This window comes from Engystomops pustulosus, chromosome 5 (genome assembly GCF_040894005.1).
Source record: "Engystomops pustulosus chromosome 5, aEngPut4.maternal, whole genome shotgun sequence".
Lineage (NCBI taxonomy): Eukaryota > Metazoa > Chordata > Amphibia > Anura > Leptodactylidae > Engystomops > Engystomops pustulosus.
In genome coordinates this window covers 130,212,801-130,234,213 of record NC_092415.1, presented here as the reverse complement: position 1 = coordinate 130,234,213, position 21,413 = coordinate 130,212,801, and the positions used below count along the sequence as shown (strand labels likewise).

At 43.5% G+C, this 21,413-nt stretch overlaps 1 protein-coding gene across 4 annotated transcripts in view; it reads left to right on the top strand.

The window, feature by feature from the left end:
- Positions 1–21,413, top strand: part of TRIO (trio Rho guanine nucleotide exchange factor) — a 373,142-nt gene that overhangs the window by 268,982 nt on the left and 82,747 nt on the right. For all 4 annotated transcript variants that reach the window (XM_072153041.1, XM_072153043.1, XM_072153042.1 and 1 more), the window contains 2 exons: positions 9,150–9,216; positions 18,457–18,560. In XM_072153041.1, the coding sequence (XP_072009142.1) occupies positions 9,150–9,216; positions 18,457–18,560 (171 nt within the window). Of the gene's footprint in view, positions 1–9,149; positions 9,217–18,456; positions 18,561–21,413 lie in introns of those variants that run through there.

Here is a 21,413-nt window from a genome sequence, read left to right as displayed (position 1 = left end):
GAAGGCTTATTGAGATGATTAACACCATAGGCAAATCACTTTTATCAAAAAATAATATGAACATATATAGTGGAATTCACAATACTTTTATAGCATCAAAGTAAATAAGGTCAGAAATCAGTCCATCAAGTCCAACCTATTAATTTATACCAGAAGAAGGCAAAAACCCATACAAGACTGAAGGCAATTCACCCAATGCAGGGAAAAATTCAGAATAACTTCCAGGATCAACAAACTTTTTAAAACAGTTTTGTTCCTATACAATGTGATATTATTGCTTATCCTGGGCTCAGCCATTACAACATATTGTGGCATAAAGTTCCATAGTCTCACTGATCTTACACTAAAGAATCCTTGTCTTTGGCGATGGTAGAACCTTCTCTCCTCTAAACCTAGAGCAGTGATGGCGAACCTTTTCGAGAGCGAGTGCCCAAATGACAACAAAAAGGCACTTATTTATTTCACAGTGCCAACGTGGCAATTTAAGCAATAACTTATTGCTTACTGCTTTTTCAAAGCTTTTAATAGTATTGGCGTCCTGAGGACATCAATACAGTAGAAAGAGGAGAGATTCTGATTATTTTGTAGCTTCGCTCCAAGGTCCCCTGTACAGGAAGAATGCAGAGCCCATGTCAGGAGCTCAAATTATAATCCAGCACTGGCCATATCTTCTCACTTCTCCTGCAGTCCCAGCCTGCAGCCATTTCTCCTGCAGCAAAGGATGTGTTGCTTTAAAATAGTGCTAAGTGCACAATGTCCTAAGTGGCCTGGGACTGCAGGAGGAGGCCATGGGTCCTGTCTTATGAACTCTATGCTGAGGACCTGGGTGCCCACAGAGAGGGCTCTGAGTGCCACCTCTGGCACCCGTGCCATAGGTTCGCCACCACTGACCTAGAGGATTCCCCCTTGTCCTGGCCACAGGCCTAGGTATAAAAAGGTCTTTGAATAGAGTTGAGGGCACGGTTGCACTTCCATTAAAATCATAAAATTATGTCAAACTATATTTAAATATTCATTAAAAACAGCTTGCACAGACATATTGGTCTAACAAGACTTTTTGAACCATTTGGTTCTTATTCTTGGTATGGACTAAATGACGTGTCGGCCCTTAGGCTTAAGGATTGTCATCATTAATTATGTAAATGTGTTTGTCAATTTATGTTTTTAATATCCAAGATTAGATTGGTGGTATTTGGCTCACCAATATGTAAGTAGCAGGGTTGAGTCCATTAGACTCCCAAGCACAGCCAACCTTGAATTCGGGCATATACAATCAAAGAGGAGAAAAGATCCATCTGGAGATTCAAAAGTTTTTATTTGTGTTTCTTTCATAAAAAAAAAAAAGAGATGAAAAGCAGAGCACACATCGACACAAATTCATCCTATGCATTTCAGAATCAATTTCTTATTTATGGCTAATTTTCTGTGAGTGTGAATGAAACTGAATTAAAGCACTTGACAAGAAATTGTTACATAGAAACAAATCTTATTACATTTAGATCAAAACTATTTATTATATAACAAAACATTATAAAGGGCCGACTACTATTGGAAAAGGTATTCAAAAATAAAGAAATGGTATTAGTATTGATTCAGATTAGATTTTATTCAATGGCTGCCGTTGTATAGATGAAGACACAGAGACCCTTTGATGAAAATCAAGCAATTCTGTTTCCACTATGAATTGACAGTGATCCATTGCTTCAACCCTAAGATTCCCACAAAATTTCACCTCTCGCTTCCCTAAATAGTTCTTGCAGTTTTAAGGACTTATAAAGTTACAAAAAGTATGCACTGAATTAACTTATTGTTTATCTTGATCCCAAAAATATTTTTAATGGTAATTAAATGCATAAATTGATTGACATAAAGCATATTGTGAAAGAGGTCAAATGGTTTACTGGGAACATAATTTAAACTTTTAGCCAGCACCTAATATTGTGCCATAGGTGTTAGTACAATAAGCTAATCCTCTTGGGGATTTGTTTTTTTTTTCCCCCCTACCGTGAGGGATAAGGTGGTTGATAATCAGAAACATCCTGGTCAGTAGTACTACTACTATTTGTCTCAGGCAGTTTTCATATGCGTATCAGATGAATCGCATACTGAAAATCAAAAAGTGACATATCCTTACGGGTAAGAAGTTCTATTGTTGCTTTTCTCTTTTCTTTGTTTTTAGTTTTCCAGATAGAGAGTGGGGTATATTTGTTGATTTTTCTAGGTGTGTACTTAATCAGTTTTAAAGTCATTTAATTCCCTATGGTATTACAGGCAGTCCCCGGGTTACATACAAGATAGGGTCTGGAGGTTTGTTCTTAAGTTGAATTTGTATGTAAGTCGAAACTGTATATTTTATAATGGAAGTTCTAGACAATTTTTTTTCTTTTGCCCCAGTGACAATTGGAGTTTCAAAATTTTTGGTGTAATTGGACCAAGAATTATCAATAAAGCTTCATTACAGACACCTTACAGCTGATCATTGCTGTCTGGGACTATAGTAAAGCATCCAGAGAGCTTCACCAGAGGTCACAGTGGGCAGAGGGGTCCGTCTGTAACTATGGGTTGTCTGTAAGTCGGGTGTCCTTAAGCAGGGGACCGCCTGTACTTTTCTTTTTATGCATCATTTATTTTAGCATACCATCCCAATTATTTCGGATCTGTTTAAGGGATGTTTCTATTGAATCACTTTCCATTTTAATATCATGCAATGTGATTTTCTTTATAGAGCAATGTGAATACAGAGCATGTTGTTTGTAGAAGAGTTTTAGTAGGAACTAGTACCGTATTTCAGTTCTAATTTATTTAAAAAAAGGAATATCTGTAATCAAAGAAGTCCAAAATATACTAATAAACTTCAATTTGCTTCTTTAATACAAAGATACAACGCAATATACCATATTTTTCGGACTATAAGACGCTTCTTACTATGGGACGCACCCCAGATTTAAGATTTAAAAAAAAAAAAAGGAAAAATATATTTTACACCAATTAAAATATCCCTTTTGGTCGCACTAAAGCACAGCACACACAGACATACATTTACACGCTCAACTCTGCATCATCCATCTACATACACATTCAACTCTGCATCATCCATCCACATACACACTCGGCTCTGCATCATCCATCCACATACACACTCAGCTCTCCATCATCCATCCACATACACACTCGGCTCTCCATCATCCATCCATACACACAGCTTTGCATCATCCATTCACATACACACTCAGCACTGCATCATCCATCCACATACACACACAGCTCAGCTATACACACACACACATACACACACAGAACCACACACAAACACACATACTTCCCCCATTCCCCTTCTTCTTACCCTGTCCCAGGGCAGCATGGCAGTATGAGACCTGATTCTGACATCACCGCAGGTCCCCTACCTGTAGGAAGAGAGCAGTACGGAGGCTCCTCTCTGGGAGATCGGGTGCAGCTCTATGTCAGGGCGTCACCCGATCTCCCTTACAGCGGTCAGGAGGGTCAGGCAGTGCTGGATCCTCCTGACCTCCGGTCTATAAGACGCAGGCACTTTTTAGCAAGATTTTTTCTTGCTTAAAAAGTGCGTCTTATAGTCCAGAAAATATGGTAGGAAATAAGATATTAACCTTTTTTATGAATAAATACTGATTTACTATCCATAAACTACTTCTTTACAGCAGCTGTGACACATTTTTTTTCGCACCACAGAGATTATTTGTAAATTAACCCCTCCTTTTAGATTCTGCTATACTAACTTATGAGAAGCCCTGTGTGGGATTGAAACACATATCATCAGCATTTTTGAAGATTTTAAAATAAAAGTGAACACTTTTAAAACTTCTATTGAGTGGTCGGCGCCAATCGGTTATAACCATTGCTTGTTCTAAAGAAATAGTTCTGAAGTTCCCTGGGCAAAATTAGTTTAGCACAGCTGAAGAGAGCCTTTGACAACAATTCCGACAATACCTATATGATGCTCCTGGCTTCTTCCTAGCCCGAGATCCATCCTTGTACCTCTATCAGCCCTTCTTATAAAATTATCCTGGAACAGGTGGGTACTTCCTGGTTGTGACATCTGCTAAGGACACTGACTCCAGAGCAGCTTCCCTCACTTCCCATACTGATGAGCTCTCTTCTATACCACTAGCAGTTCTAGCACACAGATTATTATTACAAACACATATACATCTATGCACCTATAACCCCTTCTCTTCACTGACCCGACTATAGCCTTGTCAATGCCTAACGAGCACTTGGTGCTGTGCAGGAAAGGCTTACAGGTCATATTAGATTCTTTATTAAACTGAGTACCCCAGGATGTGGACTGTGTTTGCGAACATGAGAGCAGTAGTGATGTTTCGTTAACGAACGAGCTGCCTCTAAGACCCGGATCTTTCATATGAAAAAGGAGAGTCGCCTACATGCAGTGGGCCGATGGCTCAATTAACTCTGCCCTTTAATTGGGTAATCATGCCTCCTTTAACCCAAGAAAATCTGTTTAAAAGTGGTGTTTAGAGATGTGACTGACTAGACTGAGACCCTATTCTAGAATATATTAGGGAGCTATTCAGGAGCAAGAAGAACTGCCTCTTTTTAATGAGTTGAGCCTCATTAACCAGCTCACTAAAAAATGGTTACCGTCACTAGAGAGTGTAGACAGAGAAGAAATGACAGAAAACTTTACTGTTGCCAATTAAAGGAAACCTGCAATATGTATTAACCCACTTAATATAAATACTTCATTCAAAACTATGCATCAAATGGCCACAATGTTTAAAAAAACAACAACCTTATATTCAACTCACCTTATGTGAGTACCGCACAACCTGCACTGCCCTGCCTCCTGTTTACTATTTGACAGGTCTCTCTTCTACCACCATGCTGCCAGTATGGAACTTATTTTTGGGGACATTTGCCCAGAGCCGGTTTTAGACAAAGTGGGTCCCTGGGCAAAATAACTAAAAGTGGGCTCGAGCTCTGATTTTTAAAACTTTGCAAAGATGAACTGGAATCCTAATGACATTAGGGGCACTGCATCCTATGATCCAGGTAAAAATCTGAATGTTGTAAAGTATACCCTGTGTAAAATAAATGGCTACATGAGCTTTTCATTATGTTAAATTTAGCTAGCTTATTAAATTCTAGAGGCATATTCCATATTAGTCTTCAACAGGCCCCATGTCTCTGCTCATATTGCAAATAACTAGACAGGGTCTCAGATTCGTGCCTCTTCACAGCAAAGAGTACATAGAAGATAGAAGTCGGTAAGGTGAAAATTCTGATGGACTATCACTCCTCTTCCTAGTTCAGTGCCTATTTGTCCCTGATAAATGTAAAACTAGTTAAACTAATTTTATCGGAGCACAAGGCTACAAAATGAGTAATGGAAAAGTGATAATCTTTATTACATATCAAAAGACATAAAAACTAGATAAAAGATAGGACGAGATACATAATGCACGCCAGGTAATACGTCCCGATAAAGTAAAGTATCAAAAGAGTAGCACAGATAATAAGTAATATAAAGTCACAAAAGCACATATAATATGGCAAGAGGTAATAGACCATAGACACTTGTATACGCATACATTCTTACAAAAAGCAATAAGGTGAGGAGTGTACCATAGCTACCAACAGATGTACGTGCAACGTGACAAGAGACATAACATGATAAATAAACGCCAAAAAGTGGCGAAAATAATGTTGAAGAGACAATAACAGGACAGACTATTACCTGGCGTACAACCCCGACGCGCGTTTCAACCGCAGCAGGTCTTTGTCAAGACCAGTGTCTATGGTCTATACTACCGGTTGTGTCTATGGTCTATTACCTCTTGCTATATTATATGTGCTTTTGTGACTTGATATTACTTATTACCATATATACTCATGTATAAGCCGAGTTTTTCAGCACAAAAAATGTGCTGAAAATCCTTAACTCGGCTTATACACAAGTCAATAGGCAGCCCAGCACTTAAAAAAAAAAAAAAAAAATTATATACTCACCCTCCAGTGGCCCCAATGTCCGCGCGGCTCACCCGATGTCCGCGCGGGTCCTCTTCTGTCTTCTATCTTCCTGTCTTCTGTCTTTCCGCAGGGCGCCTCCATGTTTCCCGGGCGGCAGGCGCATAGTATGACGCGGCCGCTGCTGACTTCATACTATGCGCCTGCCACCCGGGAAACATGGCGGCGCCCGAGAGAAGACAGAGGAAGATAGAAGACAGAAGAGGACCCGCGCGGACATCGGGGCCACCGGAGGGTGAGTATATAAGTTTTTTTTTTTTTTGTTTTTTTTTGTTAGTGCTGGGCAGGCTGTATACCTAAGGGGCCAGGCTGTATACTTAAGGGGGCAGGCTGGGCTGGCTGTATACTTAAGGGGGCAGGCTGGGCTGGCTGTATACTACTGGGGGCAGGCTGGACAGGTTGTATACTTAAGGGGGCAGGCTGGGCTGGCTGTATACTTAAGGGGGCAGGCTGGGCTGGCTGTATACTTAAGGGGGCAGGCTGGGCTGGCTGTATACTACTGGGGGCAGGCTGGACAGGTTGTATACTTAAGGGGGCAGGCTGGGCTGGCTGTATACTTAAGGGGGCAGGCTGGGCTGGCTGTATACTTAAGGGGGCAGGCTGGGCTGGCTGTATACTAGGGGCAGGCTGGGCAGGATGTATACTTAAGGGGGCAGGCTGGGCAGGATGTATACTTAAGGGGGCAGGCTGGGCTGGCTGTATACTTAAGGGGGCAGGCTGGGCTGGCTGTATACTTAAGGGGGCAGGCTGGGCTGGCTGTATACTTAAGGGGGCAGGCTGGGCTGGCTGTATACTTAAGGGGGCAGGCTGGGCTGGCTGTATACTTAAGGGGGCAGGCTGGGCAGGATGTATACTTAAGGGGGCAGGCTGGGCTGGCTGTATACTTAAGGGGGCAGGCTGGGCTGGCTGTATACTTAAGGGGGCAGGCTGGGCTGGCTGTATACTTAAGGGGGCAGGCTGGGCTGGCTGTATACTACTGGGGGCAGGCTGGGCTGGCTGTATACTACTGGGGGCAGGCTGGACAGGTTGTATACTTAAGGGGGCAGGCTGGGCTGGATGTATACTACTGTGGGCAGGCTGGGCTGGCTGTATACTTAAGGGGGCAGGCTGGGCTGGCTGTATACTTAAGGGGGCAGGCTGGGCTGGCTGTATACTTAAGGGGGCAGGCTGGGCTGGCTGTATACTACTGGGGGCAGGCTGGACAGGTTGTATACTTAAGGGGGCAGGCTGGGCTGGCTGTATATTACTGGGGGCAGGCTGGACAGGTTGGATACTTAAGGGGGCAGGCTGGGCAGGATGTATACTTAAGGGGGCAGGCTGGGCTGGCTGTATACTTAAGGGGGCAGGCTGGGCTGGCTGTATACTTAAGGGGGCAGGCTGGGCTGGCTGTATACTTAAGGGGGCATGCTGGGCTGGCTGTATACTACTGGTGGCCGGCTGGGCAGGATGTATACTTAAGGGGGCAGGCTGGGCAGGATGTATACTTAAGGGGGCAGGCTGGGCTGGCTGTATACTACTGGGGGCAGGCTGGGCTGGCTGTATACTTAAGGGGGCAGGCTGGGCTGGCTGTATACTTAAGGGGGCAGGCTGGGCTGGCTGTATACTTAAGGGGGTAGGCTGGGCTGGCTGTATACTTAAGGCGGCAGGGTGTATACTTAAGGGGGTTGGCTGGGCTGGCTGTATACTACTGGGGGCAGGCTGGGCACGTTGTATACTACTGTGGGCAGGCTGTATACTACTGGGGGCAGGCAGGGCTGGCTGTATACTACTGGGGGCAGGCTGGGCTGGCTGTATACTACTGGGGGCAGGCTGGGCTGGCTGTATACTACTGGGGGGCAGGCTGGGCTGGCTGTATACTACTGGGGGCAGGCTGGGCTGGCTGTATACTACTGGGGGCAGGCTGGGCTGGCTGTATACTACTGGGGGCAGGCTGGGCTAGCTGTATACTGCTGGCGGTTGGCTGGGCTGTGCTGTGCTGTATACTACTGGGGGCTGGTTGGGCTGTGCTGTATACTACTGGGGGCTGGCTGGGCTGTACTGTATACTACTGGGGGCAGGCTGGGCTGTGCTGTATACTGCTGGCGGCTGGCTGGGCTGTGCTGTGCTGTATACTACTGGGGGCTGGTTGGGCTGTGCTGTATACTACTGGGGGCTGGCTGGGCTGTACTGTATACTACTGGGGGCAGGCTGGGCTGGCTGTATACTACTGGGGGCTGGCTGGGCTGGCTGTATACTACTGGGGGCAGGCTGGGCTGGCTGTATACTACTGGGGGCAGGCTGGGCTGGCTGTATACTACTGGGGGCAGGCTGGGCTGGCTGTATACTACTGGGGGCAGGCTGTATACTACTGGGGGCAGGCTGGCTATATACTGGGAGGCTGTGACCAATGCATTTCCCACCCTCGGCTTATACTCGAGTCAATAGGTTTTCCCAGTTTTTGGTGGTAAAATTAGGGGTCTCGGCTCGGTTTGGCTTATACTCGAGTATATACGGTATCTCTTTTGATACTTTACTTTATCAGGACCTATTACCTAGCGTGCATTATGTATCTCGTCCTGTGATGCATTTATTTTTTATATAGTTTTTATGTCTTTTGATATGTAATCAAGATTATCACTTTTCCATTACTCATTTTGTAGCCTTGTGTTTCTTTTCCTCTTTTGCTGCTTCTTTTGGTATTTTATGTGATTATTCAAAGAGGCTTTTGGCTCTTCTGGTACATATTGAGGACTGAGAGGCAAAATACTTTGAGGAATGCTTCCTCAAATGCTTCCCAGGGACACCTGGAGCAGAATTATGTTTTTTATTTTTACTTTTTGCTCAGAATGACTGCTACACTTTAAGTTTGTCAACATCATGTTGTAATGTAAAAAGACTTATTGTATACAATTGAACCATAAAACAAAAATACCCATACATACTGACTGAAAAACCACCATATGATGATTTGTAGAGTTGTTAAGTACAAATTATGGAGGCTGTTGTTGTATCAATTCTTCACATAAACTTTGATAATATTATCATCTTTACTTTGAGATATGCATCTGTTTTTTGTCTTTTGACAGTGATTTTTATTCATGTATTAATTCATCGATATTGTGAACATCTCTGCTTTCTTTTTTCAGTTATGTATTACAGGAATTATTTGATACAGAACGGGATTATGTAAAGGACCTTGGTTATGTAGTTGAGGTAATGTAGAAACAAGCTATGCATTTTATATTGTAAAGATGTTTTGAATACAAAGTATTTTCTGTAAATGAATTGTGCCAATATGAATGTTTATGAAAACTGGTGCCGTACATTCTTCAGTCTTTCACAGACAGCAAAAATTCTGGCTGCATTAGCATCCTGCTTCGGTTTTCATTTTGTATGTTTTTATCATTTATTATTTATAATCTTTAATGGAGTACTGCATATTAAATTTTACTTGCATTGCCCTGCTTCCTTGTTCCTGATCGACAGGTCTCACTGCTAGGATATGCTGCTCTATGGAACTAATACTTAGGGACGTCTAACAATATTCTACCATTCTACAGACATGTTCAGCTCTGGGGATATCAGGGGGTAGAAAGTGTTGGGAAGTGTTCAGCATCCAGCAGATTTCCCCTCCCTTCTCTAATTCTCAACTGTGAGTTTTAAAAAAAAAAAAAACCTCCTCCTCTCAGTTACTCCTTGCCACTGATTCTTCCTTAAGTAACAAAGTGATGGATTAATAAAATTAACTTGCCTTATTTCTCATAAGGTCATTCAGTGCTATTGGCACAGTTCTCCTGGTTGGACAGAAAGTGACTGTGTGGTAACATTCAGTAATTACTCACCTGCTGGTTCCTGTGGTGGAGAAATCAATCCAGTGGTTACAGAAAATCACTATTGCTATAGTCACATGTCATCTAGCCATAGCAGATTTTATTTCTTGACATTTTGTGTATTTGGCAGAGTTAAAAAAATGTTGTTGTTTTTTTCAACTCCTATGCAAGTGTAGCTAACGGGGTTGGCCTAAATTTTATTTCCTCCTAATTGTTTGGGCAGTATTTATCCTACTGCTCAATTTATTGCCTCTATACTAGTTCAATTTTACATCCCATCAACAACAGTTTCAACACATAATATCAGGGCCGGATTATAGGCGGGGCTCCCGGGGCTCGAGCCCCGGGGCCCCCACCATATCGCGCCCCCCGGGCCCTGACTCCTCAGCCGCCGCCTTCCTGAGCCGTCCGCCCGACCCCGGCACAGGTGACCGCCTCCCCACATATCCCCCTGCATGGCCGAGCCGTCCGCCCCCCGGCAAAGGTTCCCGCCTCCCTGCCCGCCCATCCCGCTGCATGGCTAAACCTCCCCGCCCGCTCGTAACCCCGCTCACGCTCCCTCCTCCCCTGCCCGAACAGGCGGCCGTCCTCTGCTCTAAGCGCCCCCCCCCCCCCCCCGCCCCGCCAGAACAAATGGCCGTCCTCCGCTCCCCAACCCCGCCTAAAAAGCGTCCGTCCTCCGCTCCCCAACCCCCCACCGGCGGAACAATCGCCCGTCCTCCGCTCAACCCCCTCCTCCCCCGCCCAACCCCGACCGAAAAGCGGCCGTCATCCGCTGCCCCCCCCCCCCCCCCCCCCCCGGCGGAACTAGCGGCCGTCCTCCGCTCTTCTTCCCCCCCGGAACAGGTGTCTGTCCTCCGCTCATCACCCAGCCTACGCCGAAAGAAACATCGACCCTCTGCTCCTCCCCCCCCCCCCCAACAGAACAAGTGGCCGTCCTCCGCTCCTAACGCATCCCCCAAAAACCACCCCACCCCCCCCCCCGCCGGAAAAAGCGCAGTCCTCCGTCCCCCCTCTGGAACAAGCGACCGTCCTCCGCTCCTAACGCCCGCCCCCCGCCGGAACAAGCACTGTCCTCTGCCCCCCACCCCCCCACCCCCTCTGGAACGAGCGGCCATCCTCCGCTTGAACCCCAAGAACAGGCAGTCGCCCTTCCCCCGCTCTCCCGGCCTAACATGTGATCCCCCCCCCCCTCCTCCCGTCCAAACCAGCAACCAACCGACCCCACGCCCAACAAGATCCACCCCGAACACCCGCCTGACGCGATGTTGGTCATCCAAAAAGGGTAAGTATACACTACATATGTATTTATCTGTGTGCATATATGATGTATATTCTGTGTATATTCTGTGTATGTACAGTGTATATTCTGTGTGTATATATGCATCTACTGTCTATATATTTATATACTGTTTATATATGCATCTACTGTGTATATACTGTGTATATATGTATAAACTGTGTATATGTGTATATATGCATCTACTGTCTATATATTTATATACTGTGTATATATTCATTTACTGTGTATATTTGTATATACCGTATATATGCATTTACTGTCTATATATGTATATACTGTGTATATATGCATTTACTGTATTTATACAGTATAAATATACTGTATAATTGTATAAGCATATATGTATATATATGATGTATGTTTGTTTATATGCTGTGTATGTGGTATGTATATGTTCTGTATATGTGTGTGTGTGTATTTCCCATATGTGTGTGAAAATGCTGTATATTCTGAACGTGTGTGTATTTTCTGTATGTGTGTATATTCTGTATGTATATGCAGCATGTATATATATGGTCAGTGTATACTGTATGTGTGTGTATATATATATGTGTTATGTATGTATATGTACGTATGTGTTATGTATATATACTGTATGTGTGTATATACTTTATGAGTTTGTGTTTTAGTGTATAAATGTATATGGGTACATAAATGTGTGTGTATACTTGTATATATAAGGGTGCAAGCATACGAGTGTAGAACTTTATGTGTGTTTATAAAGGTGTGTATATATCAGTGTATAAATGAGTGTAATTGTATAAACTGTGGGACTGCACGTCTGGTGCGGGCTGAGGTGTATGTTAAATGGGACTGCGTATCTGGTAGGAGAGAAGGTAGATACAAAGATGTGTTACTGGGGGCGAGGCGACTGTATGTAGCTGTGTTACTGGGGTCGAGGCGGCTGTATGTAGCTGTGTTACTGGGGGCAAGGCGGCTGTATGTAGCTGTGTTACTGGGGGTGATGCGGCTGTATGTAGCTGTGTTACTGGGGGTGATGCAGCTGTATGTAGCTGTGTTACTGGGGGTGATGCGGCTGTATGTAGCTGTGTTACTGGGGATGAGGCGCTGTATGTAGATGTGTTACTGGGGGTGAGGAGGCTGTATGTAGATGTGTTACTGGTGGTGAGGCGACTGTATGTAGATGTGTTACTGGGGGTGAGGCGGCTGTATGTAGATGTGTTACTGGTGTTGAGGCGGCTGTATGTAGATGTGTTACTGGGGGTGAGGCGGCTGTATGTAGCTGTGTTACTGGGGGTGAGGCGGCTGTATGTAGCTGTGTTACTGGGAGTGGGGCGACTGTATGTAGATGTGTTACTGGGGGTGAGGCGGCTGTATGTAGATGTGTTACTGGTGTTGAGGTGGCTGTATGTAGCTGTGTTACTGGGGGTGAGGCGGCTGTATGTAGCTGTGTTACTGGGAGTGGGGCGGCTGTATGTAGATGTGTTACTGAGGGTGAGGCGGCTGTATGTAGATGTGTTACTGGGGGCGAGGCGGCTGTATGTAGCTGTGTTACTGGGGACGAGGCGGCTGTATGTAGCTGTGTTACTGGGGACGAGGCGGCTGTATGTAGCTGTGTTACTGGGGACGAGGCGGCTGTATGTAGCGGTGTTACTGGGGGTGAGGCGGCTGTGTGTAGCTGTGTTACTGGGGGTGAGGCGCTGTATGTAGCTGTGTTACTGGGGGTTAGGCACTGTATGTAGCTGTGTTACTGGGGGTGAGGCGGCTGTATGTAGATGTGTTACTGGGGGTGAGGCGGCTGTATGTAGATGTGTTACTGGGGGTGAGGCGGCTGTGTGTAGCTGTGTTACTGGGGGTGAGGCGCTGTATGTAGCTGTGTTACTGGGGGTGAGGCGGCTGTATGTAGATGTGTTACTGGGGATGAGGCACTGTATGTAGATGTGTTACTGGGGGTGAGGCGGCTGTATGTAGCTGTGTTACTGGGGATGAGGCGCTGTATGTAGATGTGTTACTGGGGATGAGGCGGCTGTATGTAGATGTGTTATTGGGGATGAGGCGCTGTATGTAGAAGTGTTACTGTGGGTGAGGGGGCTGTATGTAGCTGTGTTACTGGGGGTGAGGCGGCTGTATGTAGCTGTGTTCCTGGGGGCGAGGCGGCTGTATGTAGCTGTGTTACTAGGGGCGTTGCGTCTGTATTTAGCTGTGTTACTGGGGGTGATGCGGCTGTATGTAGATGTGTTACTGGGGATGAGGCGCTGTATGTAGATGTGTTACTGTGGGTGAGGCGCTGTGTGTAGCTGTGTTACTGGGTGTGAGGCGGCTGTATGTAGCTGTGTTACTATGGATGAGGCGGCTGTATGTAGCTGTGTTACTACGGATGAGGCGGCTGTATGTAGCTGTGTTAATATGGATGAGGCGGCTGTATGTAGTTGTGTTACTGGGGATGAGGTGGCTGTATGTAGGTGTGTTACTCTGGGAATGAGGTGGCTGTATGTAGCTGTGTTACTGGGGGCGAGGCGGATGTATGTAGCTGTGTTACTGGGGACGAGGCGGCTGTATGTAGCGGTGCTACTGGGGATGAGATGGCTGTATGTAGCTGTGTTACTAGGGATAAGGTGGCTGTATGTATCTGTGTTACTGGGGGTGAGGCGGGTGTATGTAGCGGTGTTACTGCGGGGATAGTGGATAGTTAGCAGGAGGACGTGTATGCACGCTACACTCAGTTAGGGGCCTCCACCAGATTTTGCGCCCAGGGGCCCCCACCAACCTTAATCCGGCCCTGCATAATATGGTCGTAAAAGTACCAGAATACCCAGAAAACTGCTCATTAAGCCAATATTCAACACCTTTCAAAACCAGAAATCTTGATTCTGTTGACTACTTTTAAATAGACCCCTTCCCCGAATGAGGCACCAAAAATAAAAACATTTTGAGAATGGATGGAGAGCAGGCGTGCACAGGCCGCAGGCCACAAATCTATTAAATGCAAAATGTAATAAAACATGTGTGCACACAGGGCTGTCCAGCTACTGTACAGTGAGGAAGCTGCAGGACCTGTGATGATGTTATCGTCACATGACCCTCCAGCTTCTCTAATATATAGTTTCCTTTGGGACAGAGCTGCTAACAGTGAGGTAAGGGAAACTAGAACTGGGGATAGAGGGGGGGGTACTACAACTGAGAGGTGGGGGGAATAGAACTCTGGGAGGGGGAGTAGAACCGGGGGCGTGAGGGGAGGTGGAAATAGAACTGGGGCATGAGTGTCGGGGTGAATAGAACTGGGGCATGAGAGTCGGGGTGAATAGAACTGGGGCATGAGAGTCGGGGTGAATAGAACTGGGGCAGGAGGGGAGGGGGGAATAGAACTGGGGGCATGGAAGGAGGGGTGAATAGAACCAGGGACAGGAGGGGAGGGTGGAATAGAACTGGGGGCAGGAGGGTAGGGGTGAATAGAACTGGGGGCAGGTAGGGAGGGGGGGAATAGAACTGGTGAGGGGAGGGGGGAACTAGACCTGGGGCAGTATTATATTAGTTGTATTGTTGTACATAGGGGAAAGTATTATAGTAGTAGTATTGTTGTACATAGGGGAAAGTATTATAGTAGTAATATTCTTGTACATAAGGGGCAGTATTATAGTAGTTAATTTCTTGTACAAGAATCTTCCCTGTGCAGCAGATAATGAGTGAGAATAACTGGTTGGCTGCAGGTAGGGCACAGTACTGGGGTCTATCAGAGCCAATTATTCACGATTATTACCTGCTTCATGGGTTCAGACAATTTCCATCATTATTATCGTCTTGTTTGTGCGCTATATTGTAGTCTACTCTGGGGCCTATGTTCCTTTTTGTACAAATACAGTATTAGGCACTTGTGGTTTCTAGGGGGAATTTGCTCTGTACTGTGGTTTTTGGCACTTCTACGGTTTTGGTTAATAGTGTTGCCCCCTGAAGCCTTACGGTATGACAATGCAGAGATGTAGAGGGTTCTATGAAATTTGGTACACAAAACACATCATTATTTTCTCTCAAGACACCTACAAATTCAATAAAATTAAAATGAAATAATATCTCTGCTTCATCTCCATAAGAGTAATGTTATTCTCCAAGCGGTGCGCGTGGCACCAGCCTTACTCTCCAAGCCCTGGCTTGCTGACGTCACCGGTTCTCCCCAAGCTCTTCGGACGGGAGCAGGAGTTATTGCAGGGGGTGAATAAATTAAGAGAGGGTGGTGCCAAGAGGCGCTCAGTTGACGTAAAAGCCATAGTTCCTCCGGCTAATTTTCATATTTTTTTCTAGCAAATTATGCCATTCCTGCACATACCAAGGCTACATTCACACACATGTATGGGGGACGTATATACGGCCGATATACGTCCCCCATACACTTCTATGGGCTCACGGCCCTGTACGGGAGCAGTACGGTGCGGCACCGTACCGCTCCGTAGCCCCGGAAAAGATAGGACAAGTCCTATCTTTTCCCGTGATATGGCGCCATGCTCTGTATCTTCCTATGGAGAGGGGCGGGGGTGAGCAGCGCTCATCCCCTGCTCCTCTCCGCAGCGCCGATGTATGCCTGCCGTACTACGGGCATACATCGTGTGAATGTAGCCTAAGAACTGTTCCAGCACCCAGCCAAAGAGCAAGCCTGTAAGTTCTATGCATCTACCATTAGTCAAACTAATGATGCATGTCATTTAATACTTACCTTCTTTAGTGAATTAGGGTTTATTTTATTGTGGACATTAAGAGGATCAACTCACCTGGGAAAGAACAGCGTAATCAAGATTTAAAAGTTATAGTAGAGATATTTTTTACCTTAGAAGGTCTGGTAGTTTTTTTTATCAAAATGTAATCTCCCATTCCCTCAAATCATTTTCCTCCCTGCTATTTCTGAAGATTATAGGCATATGTTTGTGTATACTGTATTTTTTTGTCAATTTCCAGACATTTTCATTGAATTTTATTGTTCCCCCCCTTCAGCCCACAAAAAGTCTCAAATTTGTCACTCGTAACATGGGTTTCATGCTGATGATAAAAGTTCAGTTTCCTCAGTATTTTAGCAGGTATCTTATTTTAGGAGGTACCTTTTTATTTTGATGATTATCAATTCTCCTGATTTAAAATTTACGAATGTACTCTTAATGTTTCTCCAAGTCATGTGTAGTTTGCAGAATTTTATCTTTATTCATATTTCTATTAATTAATATTTTTTAAATAAAAACATTTTTATTGGAACATTTTCAAAGTACATACAGCACAAAGACTAAGGAAAAATGGACATATAAGGGCCACAAAGCATGAAGGCTGGCCCAAGACAAAATTCCAGAAATACAGTCATGGCCAAAACTTTTGAGAATGTAAAGTCTACTGCAGTCTAGTGCATCAGGTTTTATACTGGCAATTTGCATATACTCCAGAATGTTATAAAGAGTGATCAGCTTAACAGCAGTCAATATTTGCCTAGAAAATGCCTTAAAAGGAGCAGCTAACATCATTTCAGAGACTGATCCATTAACACAGTTGTGGGTGTTGATGAGGACAGGGCTGGAGATCAATCTGTCATGATTAAGTAAGAATCACACCACTGGGCACTTGGACACTGGTGCTTGGCATCATTGTTTCTCTTCTGTTAACCATGGTTATCTCTAAAGAAACACATGCAGTCATCATTGCACTGCACAAAACTGGCCTAACAGGGAAGAATATCGCAGCTAGAAAGATTGCACCTCATACAACAATTTATTGCATATTCAAGGAGAGAAGTTCCATTGTTGCCAAAAAGGCTCCAGGGCGCCCAAGAAGGACTAGCAAGTGCCAGGACTGTCTCTTAAAAGTGTTTCAGCTTCGGGATCGGGCTACCAGCAGTGCAGAGCTTGCTCAGGAATGGCCGCCGGCAGGTGTGAGTGCATCTGCACGCACTGTGAGGCAGAGACTCTTGGAGCAAGGCCTTGTGTCAAGGAGCGCAGCAAAGAAGCCACTTCTCTCCAAAAAAAAACATCTGGGACAGGCCGATATTCTGCAAAAGGTACAGGGAGTGGACTGCTGAGGACTGGGGTAAAGTCATTTTCTCTGATGAATCCCCTTTCCGATTGTTTGGAACATCTGGAAAACAGCTTGTTCGGAGAAGACAAGGTGAGCGATGCCAACTATAAAGCATCCTGCAACCATTCATGTGTGGGGTTGCTTCTCAGCCAAGGGAATCGGCTCTCTCACAGTCTTGCCTAAAAAAAACACATCCATGAGTAAAGAATGGTACCAGAATGTCCTCCAAGAGCAACTTCTCCCAACCGAGCAGTTTGGTGATCAACAATGCCTTTTCCAGCATGATGGAGCACCTTGCCATAAAACAAAGGTGATACCTAAATGCCTCAGGGAACAAAACATAGAGATTTTGGGTCAAGGGCCTGGAAACTCCCCAGATCTTAATTCCATTGAGAACTTGTGGTCAATCATCAAGAGACGAGTGGACAAACAAAAACCAACGAATTGTGACAAAATGCAAGCATTGATTGTGTAAGAATGGACGGCAGGATTTGGTCCAGAAGTTGATTGAGAGCATGCCAGGGAGAATTGTAGAGGTCCTGAAGAAGAAGGGTCAACACTGCAAATATTGACTTGCTGCATTAACTCATTGTAACTGTCAATAAAAGCTTTTGTTACTCATAATATAATTGCACTTGTAGTTCTGTATGTGATAAAAACATCTGACAAACACACATAAAAACCAGAGGGCAACAGATCATGTGAAAATATAATATTTGTGTCATTCTCAAAACTTTTGGCCATGACTGTACACAGAACACCTCCTTCCCCAGCCAACCTAACTGTCCCATTGATACGGTGCCCAATTTATGGAGGTCTATGAACTGCACCTCGGTCGAAGACCAGATTTCCTAGGGAAATACTGTCAGTAAGGGTAAAATCAACTACAGGCATTCCCCTACTTAAGGACACCCAAGCAGTCCCCTACTTGGTAATTTATTGTAATTTAGACCCAGGCTACAATGATCAGCTGAAACAGTTATCAAAGGTAACTGCAATTAAACTTTTATTGTTAGTCCTGGTTCTTATGACAACTCAACATTTTTAAATTACAATTGTCACAGAGACCAAAAAAATTTGGCTGGATTAACAATTATAAAATATACAGTTCCGACTTGCATACAAATTCAACTTAACAACAAACCTACAGAACCTATCTTGTACTGCACTGAGTTTTTGATGTTGATATTATTAATCACTATATTGTATAATGTGCGTGTATATTAGTCTTCAATTGAAATGAGAGAATTCCCATTCCCACAAATTTGTATTTTTAGAGGTCAGTCCTAACATATTTCTTTGTATTATCTGCTGTAGGGGTATATGGCACTGATGAAGGAGGATGGTGTTCCAGATGACATGAAAGGAAAGGATAAAATTATTTTTGGAAATATTCATCAAATTTATGACTGGCACAGAGAGTATGTATATATATATATATTTTTCTTTTATTATTTCGTTTTAAAGTAAAGTGAATTCTCTTACTGGTACTTTGACTTCAGTCAGAACAAAACAGGGAAGCAGTGCACTTAACAGTTCACAATGATCACCAGGGAAGTCCATACTCATAATTGCTTGACAGTTAGATTCTGAGATTACAAATGTTCTGCTTATCTGATGAGATGAGTTGTGGTCCAGGCAGGAGTTCTATATGGTTCTATTGGTCCATTTCTTTAATAGTGTAAAGAAAAGTTATACAGTTTTCCAATATAATTTCTGTATGCGTTTAAAAATTTGTCCATGGTCATGGTGATATTGCACAGGTATACAGCCCATCATAGTGTAATCAGAGCTGTGTGTTTTACAACACATGACCATGTGTTTCTTTTATCCACAGGAAGTTAACATTGAAGCTTCCTTTTGGAAACAATGAGAACTTGGTGCAGAAAGTATAATGGAAAATTGTATAGCTTTTTATTACACAAACAATATAAATTATTTACTGAAAGTAGACAACTGTTGTAAGTAATGTCACACGTCAGCTGCCACTGTGTGGAGAGGGTTTATTGGCTGAGCCCTCTCTTTATACAAGGTGGGTGTTTACTGCATATTGCCGCAAACATCCACTTGAAACACCCACGATCGGCGTGTGGGCGTCGCCATATTGGCTTAGATCGTCACTCCCCATGAAGTCATCTTGGAGCAGCAATCTGTTACCATGGCATATCTTGGTATTACCCGAGGCAGTCTCGGTTTAACACATTTATTACAATGTGCGAACTGCACATTGAAATAAATGATGTGGTAAATCCTCATATATGATAGTATATGGTAAGATCAATCAGACAACCTAGGGTTAAAGTACCATAGGGGGTCTGAAAAATAGTTAAAAAAAAAAAAAATATATATATATATATATATATATATATATATATATATATATATATATATATATATGTATGTATGTATGTATGTTTTAAAAGAATGAAATACAAAAAAAAACTAAAAATTCATGTTCACACCCTTTCCCAAGAACTGATAAATATCATGTTAAAATCAATTAACATGTTAGGTATCGCCTATAAAGTCCAATTTGCTAAAAAAGGGCCTTCGTGTTACGGGGTTTGTATCTTTTTGTGTGTTGTATTAGTGCATTTGTATTCCAGGAATGTAGCTAGACTGTAGCAGCACTCTGGTGCACTGTATTTTAAGATCTCTTCACTAAACAAAGCACAGCCCCTTCCCTCTGTTTTGAGATGCTGCTGTAGCAAGCTTCTTTTTGAATAATACAGTAGATAACGAAGGGGGAGGGACTGTGATAGGTTTTAAAATCTAAATGTATTGTTGCAGTCATTATACTGCTTTTATATTTGGAAGAGTTGTGCACTGGTGGGTTAGGGTCTTGATTGACGTTAAAAACATACTAAAAGTGTTTTGTGGCATTTGTATTATCAGTGTTGTACTTGTCAGTACTGTGCATGTCTACTGATGGGCCAGTGCTAGTAGAAATTTGATATTTTCTTGTGGGCCAAATGTAATGACACTGAGAACCAGACTTTGCCACCTCTGGAGTACAACCTAAACACATATGTCTTTGTAGTTGCCTGACCAAAAATAGATTTAGCACAGCTGGAGAGAGTGCCTTTGAAAATTATTGGAATGACTCCTATATCATGCAGGCTTCTTCCTAGCTTGAGATCCAGACTAATATCTGTAAAATGCTCTCCAGCTTCTCCTGAAATAGGCATGCACATCCTGGTTGTAGCGTTAACTAAGGGATCTGAGGTCAGAGAAGCTTCTAGACGATAAAGTAAGGAAATCCAGCATTCCTTAAAAATATATTGATTCTTTATGCACTCAAAAGAACAAAGTGCTTAGTAAAAAGAACTTGAGTGCATACAAAAAGCAACACTTTTTTCAATTGTCTTGCACTCTTCAACAACGTTGCTTTTTATATGGACTCAAGCTTCCTGTACATAGCGTTATGTTCTTTTAAATTGATAAATAATCAAGATATTTTTAAGAAATGCGGGATTCTCTTTATCATCTAGAATTTGACTTCTGAAACACATGTGAAACACTGAAGTGGCCTTGAATGTGTCTTTTTACACCTAGAGAAGCTTTATGCACTTCCCGTAATGCTGAGATCTCTGCACCCGCAGCCACAATAGCAGCCTAGCCAATCCTACCTGACCATACATAGATTGGTAAGCATCGGGTCAGCTGGCCCACCTCAATATTACCAAGCTACTGCTGCTTTATTGTATTTGACTGCTAATATGAAAAATAAGGGTCGTCACAATTCTTTTGCCCAATTAAAAAAAAAAAAACTTTCAGTTGCCTCCTCTTTTCAATAACCAGCCAAATAAAATAAAGCATTAGCACCTGACATTACTGGGGTCAGAGAGCCTGCAGTTACCACAGTACTGGACCATCTATAGACTGGATTGTACCTGGCTGTTTCTGGCACCCCTGGTAACCCCTTTTTTTGTATACTAGTTAACAATAAGCACTGGCTTTAGTACTGGGTGCTGTCTATTGGAAAGAGCCATTACCTAGGTGAAATTCAAGTAAAAAAAACAACACACAATTTTTTATTATTTATTATTTTTATTGTATTAAAATAGAAGCTTCGCAAAACACATACATCCATTTAAAAAAAAAATCCTGGACATCAGATACACAGATCTATTAAAGAAAGAAATGTAACCCTTTCATTTGAAATGCTTGGAGAGTCCTGCAATTTATCAACAGGATTTCTTATGACATAATAATAATTTCCTTTATTTATACATATATCTACACAGAGCTTGCCAAATCGGTATGGTATTCTT